Source organism: Myodes glareolus, chromosome 15 (assembly GCF_982192425.1).
Source record: "Myodes glareolus chromosome 15, mMyoGla1.1, whole genome shotgun sequence".
Lineage (NCBI taxonomy): Eukaryota > Metazoa > Chordata > Mammalia > Rodentia > Cricetidae > Myodes > Myodes glareolus.
This window is the reverse complement of record NC_142040.1, coordinates 4,181,723-4,196,852: the sequence shown is the minus strand read 5'-3', so window position 1 is coordinate 4,196,852 and position 15,130 is coordinate 4,181,723. Positions and strand designations below refer to the sequence as shown.

General features: G+C 39.5%; 1 protein-coding gene across 1 annotated transcript in view; it reads right to left on the bottom strand.

Annotated features, from left to right (window-relative positions):
- Positions 1-15,130, bottom strand: part of Ell2 (elongation factor for RNA polymerase II 2) — a 64,167-nt gene that overhangs the window by 41,538 nt on the left and 7,499 nt on the right. The window contains exon 2 of the mRNA XM_085676926.2: positions 5,831-5,878. Coding sequence (XP_085533052.1) covers positions 5,831-5,878 — 48 coding nt within the window. The remainder of the gene's footprint in view (positions 1-5,830; positions 5,879-15,130) is intronic.

Sequence of the window (15,130 nt, the reverse complement as noted above, 5' to 3'; positions counted from 1 at the left end):
CTGTCTACACTGGAGCCTGCATGTTGCTGAGAGAAGACTGGAATTACTGACTTACAGATTCGTGAAGAGCAGAGCGGGGTGAGCACTCCTCTCCACACTTGTGCTTCCCCTTACTGACGTCTCTGCAAAGCTACAGTCAGAAAACACTATCAGACAGTCATCTTCCCATTTCCGCCATTCTGAACTCCTGGCACTCTCTTTGTGTCTCGGATGCCTACAACAGCAGCCACACTACTGCTGTGAAAATACTGAATTTAGCTTACTGCCTCTGCTCATTTAGAAAGCCCAGAGGCTAGTCCTTATCCAGAAAGAAAAGCAGGGCAGAGACGAGTGGCAACGTAAAATTAGAGAAACTGGTTAATTTACAATAGCTTCAAACTATGATTTCATTCACTGGAGATAATGAGTGTCTAGGGCCAGCTGATATTCTTAGCTAAAATGAGAATGTTTTAAACATGTTTGTATGCATATATAAGTTAATTAACTAATCTTAGATACTTACCATGTAAAGAATTGTAATTCAATATAAATATTAAAATAAATGTCTCTATGCATAAATCACTATAAAATTCAAAATGTTAAAAAATACCATTCTAGGGGAATATAACTTCAAGGATCTTCTAGTATTAGTGACATTCACGGACGAGAGTATCAGGTCCTTAGTATCAGGTCCTGGGCAGACTGACTAGACACAATCGTGCGCAAAAACAGTGGCCTAGCCAAACCAGAAACAGCAGGGGGAAAGAAAGCATATCATCTAAGGGGAATGGCAGTGCTGGGGATTTATTTTTGTCTTTGCTGCTTGTTCCAGGCTGATAGTTATCTTTGCTTTCCAGGTACCAAGTCGGGAAGGGAAAGGCTGTCTGCGGGAAGCATATTCAGGGTGGGTTGAAATTGCCTACTAATTTCAAATGCTGTATAATTTAGTCTTTTAGACCCAATCTTCTCCCCAGGCCTTACAAAGTAAAATAAATAATTAGCAAAGTATTTCTAAATGTTATGCTAAATTCACAGCCTAAACAACAACAACAAAAAAATTTAAAGAAAGTCCAAACCTCTGTGCTTTGGAGTTAATGACTCGACTCTAACTCATAGCACTATTCAAGCATTTTTAACGTCACCAGTTAAACCCATTCAGGAGGTCACACTGTGCCTTTTTGGGAGGCACACATTTAGAACTTGTTTGGCTGGCTTGTTCTGTCTTGAAAAAGTGATGTGTTTCCTTCAGTTTACAAAATACACAGTATATAGAAAATGTTTTTTTGAATCTTCAACAGTCTTAAGACAGTTTCTAAAAATTGCATATGCAAAACTACTATCAGTTACAGACTCTGGAACTGCTCAGGAGGAAAGTAAGCAACTAAACAGGCCTATTAGCAATCTCAGGATAAATAACTGAGTCAAAATGGATTCCTCAATCTCATACCCTGACAGTGTTAATATAATTTCTCATTTTCGTGGGGCAATCACTCCCTGGACATCAGTCCTTGGAGTCACAAGCAAATCAATTGCAATGGCATCACTTGCAAGCAAATGTGGCCATTATTTGCTATTGAAAATCTTGCTATTTCAGATTTTACCCCAATTATCACATTTCTCATATCTATCTATGTGTGTTAAATGTTGTGTGACTACACAGTTCTTAATTAGGCTTTTAGAATTTTATACATTTATTGCCAAGATAGAAGATTTCTTTTTCTTTTCTTTTTTAAATATGATATCTTGATGAGTAGCCCATGTGGGTCTTGAACTCTAAATTTTTCTGCCTCAGCATCCCAAATGCTGGCATTACAGGTATACAGCATCATGGATATATACCATTTTTGAACCCAAAAAAAACTTTGTTTAAAATGTTGATTCACAGCAGTCAGAAACAAAGCCTTGTCACTGATGGTCTGTACAGAATAGCTCTTTCAGTGCTCACACACTGCTGTGTGAGGGTTCTGGCTAAATCCTTTCTTTACAACTAATCCTTTCCTAAATGTTAGTCTGCACGTGTTTGTCAGCTAAAATTCTGTAAGAGTAAGACCATGTCTTACCTAGCTCTATATTCCTTCACACTAACCCAAAGCTTGGGCAGGCTTTATGTTTTAGAAGTCAAAGCCAGGACCTCAAGGTCCAGGCTAGCCTGGGAAGTCTGGGGAGAACTCACAAAACAAAAAGAAGCTGAGCAGGTGGCTTAATGCCTGTAATTCCAGCACTGGGTGGTAAGGCGAGGTAGGAGGACTCTTTCAAGTTCAAGGTCAAGGTCAGTCTGATCTGCACTGAAAGTTCCATGTTAGCCTGGGCAACACAGAGAGGCCACATCTGAGAAACCCAAGCCCAAACAAACAAAACAAAAAACATCATAAAACCAAGAAGCAGGCAGAGTAATAACTTACCCTACTAACTATGTCAACTAGGTACTAGTTTGTGAAATAAATGTTAGTTGTCAATTTTATCAACAGGTGACTGCATTAAACCCTGACTGAACTTCCCAGAAACACTCTTTTGGAGCTCTCCAATGCAGTGGGAAGAGTTTGTCACCTGCAGTATAGCTGAGCTCCACTAACTGTGTGTTCTTAGAAATGTTCAATCCCCGTAACCTTATCCAGGTTGGTTTTCCCACTTCACTGGAATAGATGTCCTTGGAAAAGTCACCTGCTTCACTTGCAATGTTTACAGGAAGAGAGGAGTGCTGCTTTCAGAAAGCTTACTTGACTTTGGAGATGCAGCTTTTGGAAACTGTTAAACTGTGTTGTCATTTTACTCGGAATCCTCTAATCTCAAGTAACCTTAAATTACAAGTAGGTGCTCCAGGTATGGATTAGACCCATGAAGAAAACTCGCTGACCCACACTCGAGAAAAAAATGAGGATATTTTTAGTTGATGGATTCAGTTCCTAATAGTCATGAACTTAGATCAGAACCAACTACTCCCCTACAGAGTAACATCCTCAGTTGAGCATCTAACGTCCTGTGTGACCTTTCCCTCTATGGGAAACACCATAGAGATGACTCTGAAAGACACAGCCTTCATTTTCTGCTATGAAAGCTACTGCTCAGAGGTGAAACCCAAGTAATCAATGACTCTTAGAATTCCACCCTCTAACAGCATACTGCCATCCTTTAATGTTTCAGTCTGCATTTATGTAGAAGTTAACATCAACCTAACAGAACATGTTCAAACAAACAGAAAAGCAAATAGGCTTAATAGGCAAATCTGCCAAGACCAAAATTCTGACCTTCTATAGACATTACTAAAGTGGGGAAGATCCTATAATTAGCAATGAGAAATAGCATATCCACGCAAACTCAGTATGAATTTCATCAGGCGAACATTTTTAAAAGGGTACTGAACAATGTTTCAAATTTGCTTACAGGTGGCACTACCATGACAGTTAAAGCACATTTCCAGTTACACTTGATGGAAAACGACATCTCCCACTAAGGAAGAGTATCTTTTGTGGGAATTCTAAATTTAAACCTTCCAATTTAAAATCCTAAATATTTTCCACACAGGAAAAGTCTGTAAGCATACTTCTGAAGGGTTTTAAAAGCAATCAGCACAGGCGATGTTAAATTATCAGGACTCTAAAGAAAAACAGAGGAGCACTGTATAGAAGACCCTCACAGTTATGGCTCTGCTTATTCCCTGTGGGCTGTGCCAACCCACTCTCTCCCCTGTAATGAGTCTTTGTTTTTACTAAGTCCCAAAGGGCTGGGGAGAGCTCTGCAAAGGGAAGGGGGAAGGGCAGATGGAATGCAGCTGCAGGCTCTAAAACAATGCTGAGTCCATAATTTTGTTCCCAGGAGAATAATAAAAGGGACAGGGTGTTGATGAGATACAGAGAGCAAGCAAGGTGGAGCCAAACATCCCACCCTCAGTCTACAGTGTGTTCAAGCTCCTTCCCTACGCGAAGATAATCTGAACGGAAAGCTATCTGTTAATCTGTCATTTTACAACTAAATTAACTTTGGTGGCAAACTATATTCAGGCAAGGGACACAGTGGTGGGGAGAGGGCTGGACACATGGGCTCGAGGATAGCTGTGCAGAGAAGTAAGGTATTTGGAAAAGAAAGCCCAATGCCTGTCTCTTCTGTAAGCTGCTTGCTTTGTGGTACCCAGGACCCTTTAGGGTAAGTAAGAGGTAGACTGTAGAAACCCATGCCTCTGTGAAGACTACATGTCTGAATTGGAACCAGAGTTAGGTAGGCCCAAGGATTTATTCCCTATCATTTAGCCTTTGTCTAACTTGGTGCCTCCTAAGAAAATGTCCTTTACTTGCATTTTCTTAGTTTGAGATCTCAACCAAGTGAAAGAGAAAATTAGGAACAGCAGTCGACGAGAACAGTGGCCCTGCCAGCTCCAAGCAGCACAGCTCAGACTGCACCTGATGTGCTGGTCTCCCCTGTCCTGGGAAGCCAGAGCTCTTCAGGCTCTATGACTCAGGTTTGCCAGGGAGCTTTCCTTCAAATATTACTGATGCCATTAAAATCTGCAGGGAACTGCAGAAGCCTTAAAGAAACCACTGAACCAACCCCTCAAGTATAGAATCAGTACGCAGTACGAACCTAGAAGTCTATACGACAAAGTTCAGAAGAATGCTTGTTTCAATTAGGGCCCATCCATGCACACTTAGTTACTAAGGAGGAAGAAAGGACTTCATTGTAAAGCTGTCATATAGAAGCAAAGCTGACACCTATACAAACATCTCCTTCAAGTAAGCATTATACAAAAGATTCAGTAGTACACTGAATGATACATTAATCTGGTTCCAAAGATTTTCAAATGATAAGGTTTGGAAAGACGGCATTTATTCACATAGGCACATTTGCATATTTCTGATATTACAAAAAAATCACAAGTGTGTAATTTACAGTGATCAAGCATATGACCCTCCTCCTTGAGCTTGCCTTTTCTCTAGAAGCCCTAAAATCCACTACTAGGTAATCCAAATGACCATGCTATATAGCTGGCATACAGGAATAGAAACTTCTCAATTCAAGCCAGGAAACAAAATAAACACCTATTTAGTTTATTAATGTTAAATATCAATAGCAACAAGTAAAAAGTAATACTAGGGCTGAAGAGATGGCTCAGCAGTAAAGAGCACTTGCTGCTTCTGAAAAGAACCCGGGTTCCATTCCAGGCACCGACTGGCGGCTCACAACCATCTGTAACTCCAGCCATGCTCTTCTCACCCCCGAGTGCACCAAGCATGCATGTGATGCACATATATAAACACAAGCAAAACATTCATACATGTAAAATAAAGTAACAAATCTAAAAAAATTAAAAAGTAATACGCTATACCTATAAAGCTAACTATCCATTAAAAACACAAAATTCATAGATCCACTTAATTAAGTTATATATTATGCTTATTGGTTTTGGTACATACCACCTCCAAGCTACACCCCACGTGTAGAATAAGACAGACATACAAAACTGCCTGTATTAGCAAAGCTCATTCTCCACATATACATTTACTTTCCTACTGTGTCAAATTAAAAGATTAAGCACATAGCTACATTTTATGAATATGAACAACTGCAGTACTAACTTGCATAAAATTGTTTAGTTGTGGTAAATACAATATATTTTCACAAAGCCATAATGTTTAATCTTAAGTGAAAAAGATTCAAATGCAAGAAACCTTGTAACTGGCCCTGAATTGTGTTTTACATAAAGATAATCCAAGCACCTTAAATATGACAGAAGATCTCATTTAGTCATGAAGCTCACAAAATATGTAACCGATTATACAGAGAGTAAAATGATTGGAAAAATTTAAAGCTTTAGGTATATCAGACACTTAGATTGTTTTCCTAAACTGATAGTACTCACCCCTTGGAGCCCCTGGAACTGAATTGAAGGTCGAAAAGGAATTAAATTCTACAAAAAAAAAAAAAAGAAACAGATAAATTTTAGTTACTATGACAAAGAACTAAGTAATTAAATGTAAAATCTATGTGTTTTCTTTGTCTCACAATATGAAAGAAAACAGTTTTATTACATGCCGACTTCAACATGTAATCACATTAAGAAGTGTTGATGCGCTGCTCACATTTGTATGGTTAATACAACCAAAGAGTAGATGTAGGCAGTGTAGCGATCGTGTCTGCAAACTCACCGACATGATTTGCAAGAAAAATACACTAATTCAGTCTTTCAAAATAATTCATAGTTTCCTATTTTTAAAAGGAGTGGGAAAAGGGAAAGGAAAATTTGAGGAACTTTGAAAAAAAAACACTCAACAGGATGACACAAATTTAAAATTTTAAATACCCAGGAATCAGCAGTAGTTCTGCATCCCCCCTCCATTGCCTGTGACTAGTTTTTACTTAAGAGTAAAAAAGGCTGCCTTTTTTCTCCTTGCTAGGAGGGTATAATTTCTTGTAGCATTTATCCCAGAGCTGTGCATTTGGAGGAACAGCTAAACTGGCAAATATTAGCCACATTTCCAGGGGTCCCCAGTCTATGATCTAAGGGAAGGCTTTCTGAATTATTAAGAGAGTCACGGGGAAATTATAGACTTGAACAGTATTTAATAGGAACACATCAGTTTGTGAAATACCTTTCATTACCTTACATTTAAACCCAATGAACAAAAAATAAAAGTGGTATCTGTTTCATTTCTGCCTGAACTAAAAAGAGAAGCCTCACGTGGCCCTTCCTTCCGCACAGCGCACACAACTTCTATTCTTCCCAAACACCTTTGCAGATTTGCGCTCATCAGGCTTAAAACAGAGTACAGAGGGCAGGAAGCATGCATTTTCTATCAGTATGGGAATAACTGACTATAAAATAAAATGGTGCTACTATCTACAAAAAGAAAACAGATAGTGTCCCAGGGAAGCCTCACAGCAGGTACTGGCATTTCAGGTCTACCTCCAGAAGGCAATATTTAACTTCAGACTTAGGGAAAGAATCATAATGCTCCCAGTGACAAGTTCACTCTTGGTGTAGGAAAAGGAAATTCTTTAAAAATTAAAGATTAAAAAGGTAATTGTGTATTTGGAAAAAAGCACAATCAATGGTGACTCATTCTAATTCAGAGGCTCTCCTGAAAACAGCAAAGTATGGATTACTTTGCTTCCAGGCGAATCTCACCCCAAACTATCTTCTATAGCTAACCTTCCTCTTCCTGAAGTAAATCAGCCAGGAGTGCAGATTTAGGGTTGCCCTCCAGAGCATGTTCCCAAGCTCTCAGCATTTCTGTCAGTCCCGGACTCCCCTGATTACAGTACTGAGCATTACCTTGGAGGCGGGTCAGAGCCGGTCCACTCCGACTCACATGCTACAGCTGAAATTCTCCATCAAGTTCACTAACTGTTCTGTGCCATTTAAAAGTAAACTCTTTTCAAATTGCTGACTTCTCCACTGCACGTTCCCTCTTCCTTGTGCTAAGAGATACCAGCCCTTATTTCAAAAGCCAGAACCTGCTCTTTCCTCATCTAGATCAGCCCCACCCTGAAGGCCTGCTATACTGGTGTGATGACAACTGGATCTCGTTTCCATTCCTCAGCTGTCTTCCCGAAGATGGCTGCTTATTACTGCCTACAGGACAGTCATTAGAGACCTGTGGCAGCAAGCATTCACCGACTGACAAGCACTAACATAACTCCCTGACCAAACTGGCAACCTTCCGACTTTTCTGGCAATGGCTTCTTGGCTCTTGAGGCTCACAGCCCCAGAATTAACTTACAGTTCTTCTTACTCTCCCACATCATATTCTGTTAGGCAATTACTTGCAATTAGAATCACAGAATTCCAAATACAGTAGACTTAGAAATTACAGTTGATATTCTCTCCTCCATCCCTGGTCCTTGTGTTCCATTAATAACTAAGCTGATAACAGAACCTAGGGACTTAGCTTCTTATTTTATCTTACTTTTCTCATACACGTGTGTCCTCCGCACACATCTGCTGTGGGAGCTGTGACAGCATGGGGACCCAACTCTCCAGGAATTCACAGTTTTGGAGGGAAAATCTTGAGAATGATCAAGCACTAGGTTAAGTTTACCAGGAAACAAAGTAAGAATTCCAAGGAAGTAGAGCCTGTGACTTAGACACCTGAAAGGCTGATTAGGAAAGACAAGCTCAAGGGCAAGATGTCCTCCGGGAAAAGGATGGGTGCATCCGCAGCAGAGAGCTCAGAGACACTGGACACAAAATGAAGGACAGAGACTCTGACTCCTGCCTAAGCTCTCCTGCTCTGGATATGTCTTTGTTTTTAGTTTCTGTCTGCCATAGAATAGGTAAGGCAACTTGAATTTCAGATTTCAAGGTCTCTGCTCAAAAAAATGTATCGCCCTGTTAAATAACCTTCTTCCAACCTTCCTCCTTCCTCCTGCCCCAATGATGTCTAAGCCTGTCTTCAAGGGGATAACAATTAGAGGCTTACACTTTTCTGAGTAAGGAAGTATCTGAAAAGAAGGAAGGAAGAAAGAAAGTTGTCAAAAGAAGTATTTTTAAAAAAGAAAGACAGCTTTTAAAACATAGGAGGAAAGATGGATTAGGGTAGAGGAAGCCTGGGAAAATGGCTTTGAAAACAGCCCCAATGGGATGCTTTAGAATACTCTGAAAGTGGTGATAAAGGACTCAGTCCGACTTGCATTTGAAGCCAACAGGATATGGTGAACCCACAGATATTCCCAGGGGGAATGATAAGGTAGGTGTGTTGATAGTTTGAGTATCAGCCACCAGAGAAAAATGGTATTAAGGAGGCTCCAGAGCTAGCAGTCATCCACAACAGTCAGTCTGCCCTAGAGTCCCTCAAATTCAGCTTTTAGTCTCCTTTGGCAGTTCACGGTCCATTTCAGGTATGTATCACCTGGCAACCAAATAAAGGCCTTCTTCTCTACCTCTAAGTACTCAGATGGCTAGCCAGCCCCTTCAGACACCACTCTTAGCATACCTCCCATAGCCTAAAGTAGTTCTTCCCCACTGTCTGCCAAAGCAAAGTGAACTTTACAGACATATACATACTTATTAACATGAACATTCCAAACTAGGCTTGCTATCAGTAATTGAAGTTCTAAAAGTAAATGCTGCTTGGCTGAGTGGTGGTGGCACACACCTTTAATCCCAGCAGAGGCAGGCGGATCTCTATGTTTGAGGCCAGCCTGGTCCACAAAGGGAGTTAGTTCCAGGACAGCCAGAACTGCACACAGAGAAACTGTGTCTCAAAAAACAAAAGCTGCTCTAAGCAGCTATTTCAAACATGCTAGTTCTTTGTCCACGTGGACTTTTATTGTTTGTTTTGTCTAGTTACTAGTAAAAGAGTGATATTCAGGGCTGGGAAAAAGGCTCAGTGGGTAAAGTGTTTTACTGTGCATACATGAGGGCCTGGATTCATACACCATACACCCTACATCCACAGAAAAGCTAGGCATGGTCATGTGTGCCTGTAACCCCAGCACTGGGTTTGGAGACAGCTGATCCCAGGGGCTGACTGGCTAGCCAGACTAAACTGTAACATCAAGCTCCAGGTTCAGTGAGCACTTGTGCCTCAAAATAAAATAAAATAAAACAGAAGACATCTGATGTTAAACTCTGGTCTTACAGACCTACATGGCAAAGCTGTATGGGTGAGTGCACATACACACGTGAAAAGAAGTAATGCTCAAATCACTGTATATTTAAAATATAAAGCCAGAAGGTGGTGGTGCAGCCACACACCTTTAATCCCAGCCCTTGAGAGGCAGAGGCAGGTGGATCACTGAGTTTGAGGCCAGTCTGGTCTACACAGTGAGTGCCAGGACAGTCAGGGCTATATAGAGAAATACTGTCTCTAAATAATAAATAAATAAAATATAAAATGTCTCTGAAGTAATAAATAAAATATAAAATATAAGTCAATTTTAAAAGGTATTTCTAGGTGGCCCAATATGACATAGTACTCATTACAATAATTTTTAACTCACTCAATACATTCCTGTTGGTCTCAAACCCCGGACAAAGGGCTGAGGTGCCTATTTATCCTCTAAACATCCCTCAGACCCCACAAATTACAAGTCCTACTAGCGGGCATACTCTCCATCCCCCATCCTGAACTCTCTAGCACAGGGACAGGGCTGCTCCTCCCCACAAAATTCAATCATTTTGCTTGCCCTCTCTTTATACCTTTGGACCTCCAGGCTGCTGCACCTGGGTCCCCTGCCCCCACAAGGCTCAGGGTCACATCACGTCCACTCTGGACTCTCCCAGGTGTCCCTGCCTCTGGCCATACTCTCCCACATGTTTATAATAAACTTTCTCCTCCACAATACCTAGGAGCAGTCATGTTTGCTCACTTTTTATTTCTTTTTCATTTAATTACCATTTAGGAATGGGTTTTGATGGAGCTTCATTCTTTGTTGTTTAGCTTTTATCAAATGTTTGCAGCAAGTGGCTCTTCTGCAAAAACTAGGGCAGTGGTTCTTAATCTTCCTAATGCTGTGACCCTTCAATAAAGTTTCCTAAAATTGTCCAGATCCCCCAACCACAATCTTACTTTCATTGCTATTTCATAGCTATAATTTTGCTGTTATGAGTTGTAATGTAAATATTTTTGGAGCTAGAGGTATGAAAAGGGGTTGAGAACCACAGCTCTAGGGCTTAACTGAGCACCATCTGAGCAGTAAGAAAGACAGTAATCTGATGTCTACAGCCAGCCAAGAAGCACCAGGGCAGATTGGATACAGTAAGAAAAGCTATTTTTGACATTATTTAGTCAAAAGATTTTTTTAACCACTTAGAAGTTTCACTGAATTTATCCCTTAAGCCAACCCTGTACACAGTTTACAAAAGAGACTCAAGTACAGAAAAGAAGTAGAGCTGGGCTGTGGTGGCGCACACCTTTAATCCCAGCACTCGGGAGGCAGAGGCAGCCTGGCTTACAAGAGCTAGTTCCAGACAGGCTCCAAAGCTACAGAGAAACCCTGTCTCAAAAAACCAAAAATAAATAAATAAATAGACTAAATAAATAAATAATAGACCCAGCTTCTGGGTCATGACCTCTCATATGGGATTGTGTGATTGAATGTGGGGGAGGGGTACAAAAATCTGCAATAGTAAAAGGTTTCTGAACGTTCAGTGTTAAAAATTACTTTCAGTTATGAAAATCAAGCTCATATTGCATTGGACCATATGACTGCATGGTAACCTTGACTCTGAACACAAGACAGATACATTTACAGGCATCGTGCATGCTGTCACTTCACACAGTGCCAATGGACAACACCTGAAATATCTCAGCTTCTATTCAAAACTGCTGTATGCTAGGAACTATAGTGCTTTTAGTGTATACTACAGCAAAAAAGTTTTCTGCTCTTACTAAAATGGAAATGTTTAGTTACAGACCATGAAGACACTTGATTTGGGATTAGGGTAGAATTTCCAACAATTTCTAAGACTGCCTTAACATACCTTCATCATTTTGTACTATGTGCTCTTAGCACTGACAATCTTAAGATATAAATACTGACCAACTTTGAAGATGTCTACATCCTGCAGTATCAAAGATCCTGCCAAGATTTTAATTCTTTGTGTAAAAACAAGATACCCAATCATACATTAATAAAAATAAGTGATTGCTTTAATAAATAGTAAAATTGTGTCGATACAAAAGAATTGTCTTAAAACAAAAAGTAGATTTCTGTATAATTTATCATCAATGTTTGATTAAATACTATTTCCATATTTAAATTCTAGGGACATATAAAAAGTTTTTTGACAAAGAGGTCAAGAGTAGAGAAAGTATAAGAAACCTGGTGTTTCTTATAATAAGAATAATTATTATTCTTACAATAAATGGTCAACCTGTTTACCATTTCAGGTTAGTGTTGCAACAAGATCTATGATATGTATATATGTCCACATATTTCCAAGTACTCAAAATATATCAGAGCCATAAAATAATTATATAATTTACTACATAATTATACTAAGTGACACCTGGTTTCTGACATGACCTGCAGTGACAGACAGAAGCAAAGCACAGGTTTCTTGTGAGTTAAAGAAAAAGGTCACAAGCACTCTTCTCTGCTGAAAACCCTTCACACCAGTGTCACAAATCCAATCTACTATTTTCTCATGAGTCAATTCAACCTCAGGTAGGAGAGAAACCCTCTTTTTACAGATTTGGGAAAAACAAGACTATGCAGCATTTTAAGTAGTAATTTCTTTTTAGCTATTAAGCTAAATTGCAAAAAGGAGTAAAATAACCAAAACAAAAGACAAAAATCCCCATCCAAATCAGCATAATGCAGTCCTTGTTTTGAAATAGAGCTTTTGAAATATTTAATGTAGACCTAATTTAAAAAAAAGTGTTGTCCTAAATCTTAAGAGTTTAAACAGCTCTTAAGTAAACATGGAAGACAAGGGTCTGAGCTGAAAAACCAGCCAAAAAGTTACCGTGACCCAGACTTCTCCAACAATACTTGAAGCATAATCCCATCATTTCCCCTCAGGAACTGAATGTTGGCTTTATAATTGTATAATAAGCTTAATGCCAAATATAACTTGTCCCCAAGAATCATGATTTCTGGAATAGAAGTAGTGAACTAGAATAAGGTTAAAAGATCTGTAGCAGCTAAGTCACAACGAGGAGCTGAAACTGGGAAAGTTTATGATCATATTCAATGTTTTAAAGACCATGCTGGGGCTGGGTCCAACAGCAATGGGGAGAAGAGTGGAGATGCTGGTCCAGGAACGTAGTCCTAAGGAGCAGTGATGGGCCTAGGACTGGAATGGTGGTAATGACTGCAGTTAGATTCCAGGCATTTTAAGACTGACAGGATTTGATGATAGTTGAAAGGTATCAAAAAAAGAGGAGACAAAGAAAGAGCTATGAGTTAAGTTCCAGACAACTGGAAAATGTGGTCATTAATGAGATGGGGCTCATTCAAGTGGTAGCAGATCAAGAAGTGAAATCAAGCCAGAGGAAAGGTGGGCAGCGGTGAAAAATCACTATAACTAATTATGTGAGTGTGCGAGCCTGTCAAGAAGAGCTATATTTGATTACAAATTTGAGGTGCTTATTAAATGTTGACAATTAAAAAAAAACTAAAGTTGAATAGCACTTTCTTGTTTTTAAGGTTTTTTTCTTTGTTGATTGTTGAAGACAGGTTCTCAACAATGTCTTGGAACTATGTAAACCAGGCTGGTCTCAAACTCAAATCTGCCTGCCTCTGTCTCCTGAGTGCTGTAACACCATGTGTGACCAATAAAATTTTTTTGTTGTTATTTTTGTTGTCATAGTTTTGAGCTAGGGAACTTGCTATGCAGACAAAGTTGGAGTCAAGCTTGTGCCTCTCTTCTTGTGTGCTGGAATTACAGCCATAAGTCACCACACCCACTTCAAAAAGGTGTGATCTGGAGATAAACATTTGCAATTCATTAGTCTAGAGCTGATATTTAAATCCTCAGAACTAGATGGAGTCACCTAGAAAAAGTAAACAGGCAGGAGAGCTGGGACTGAGATGATATGCAGAGATGATCTAAGCAGAGAATGCTCAGCAGAGGACAGAGACAGAGGGAGGGAAATCCTGCGACTCTCACTAATATAGACATATGGTCGGCTGAATGGAGTGCCTATCTTCCTAGACTGCCTTGATCATGAGAAGACAGGGATGTAGATGTTTGGAACTTGGACACCTGGTCAGGGACACTTTCAGGGTGTGGTAAAGACAGCAGGCTCAGCAGAGGACAAGTGAAGACACCACTCCTCTCCACATATATTCTTTCTCCCTTTCAACAGTTTTCCTTTAACACAGACTTGCATGTGTACATGCATGTGTGTGTGTATGCATTTCCACATGTTCACTTAAATGGCAACCACTTTAGTGATGGCAAGGGCTGTCCATGTCCTGCTTAGCTTTATATCTTCAGTAACTCGTCCTGTGTCTAGGAAGTCAGATGTGAATAAAAATGTTTGCAGAATGAAAACAATATACATTTGGTAGTTGTAACTGTTGTTCCTATTACTATTTTATCATGTTTATTATTAATTTTACTTATTTATAATTAATTTTATTTATTTATAATTAATATTTTATTATTATTTTATGAAAAATACAACTGAGTTTTTATGACATGGATATCTTTCCTGATCCCTTGAGGTAGCATGAATTCTTACATGGAACCAGAAGCAATGATACTATGACCTAGAGAGATACACACAGGCTAGTGAGATGGGCCATCGGGTAAAGGTACTTGCCACCAAGCCTGACAACTTAGGTTTGATCCTTAGGACCCTTATAGTCAAGGAGAGAACTGACTCACAAAAGGTATCCATGATCTAAGTGTGCCCTGTCATACTCATATTCACACATACAACAAAATACCACAAACAGATATAATAAAAAGATATGCTAACAATTAAATACCCAGATAAACATTAAATAAAGAGATATAATAAATATTTAAAGATATGCTAACAGTACTCAGATAAACATAAAAATGTCTAAGCGAGTGGTTTTCAACCTGTGGGTCGAGGTCCTTTTGTGGGCACCTATGACCATAAGAAAACAGATATTCACATTGTGATTCATAACAGTAGCAAAATTACAGTTATAAATCAGTGATGAAATAATTTTATGGTGGGGGGGTGGTTCACCATAACATAAGAAACTAAGTAAAGGGCCAAAGCATTAAGAAGGTTGAGAACCACTGTTCTAGGCAAATCTGTTGACTAACAATCCTGAAGACAAGATTACCTCCATTAATCAAGAACACTGAATCAGTTCATTATAATGTTTAACTCTCAGAGACAAGCAATTCAGGAATCAACATACATATATTCTCTCTCTCTCTCTCTCTCTCTCTCTCTCTCTCTCTCTCTCTCTCTCTCTCTCTCTCCCCAGCAGAGGCTAGCCTGGAACTAAACCAAGCTGGCCTTGACTTCACAGGGACCTGGCTGCCTCTGCAACCAGGGTGCTGGGATTAAAGGTGTGCACCACCACACCCAGCTTCTCACCTTTATTTTTAAATACAAAATATCCAATCAACTAATGTCTTGATAACCAAACAAAAGACGGATGAATTTTCACAAAAATTGTACTTACTGCCTTAGCTCTCCTACCACCTCCAACTCAAGTTCCCATTTTTTTTGACTTTCCCTTTTTTAAGAGACTAAGGATACCCTGACTATTAGCAATGCTA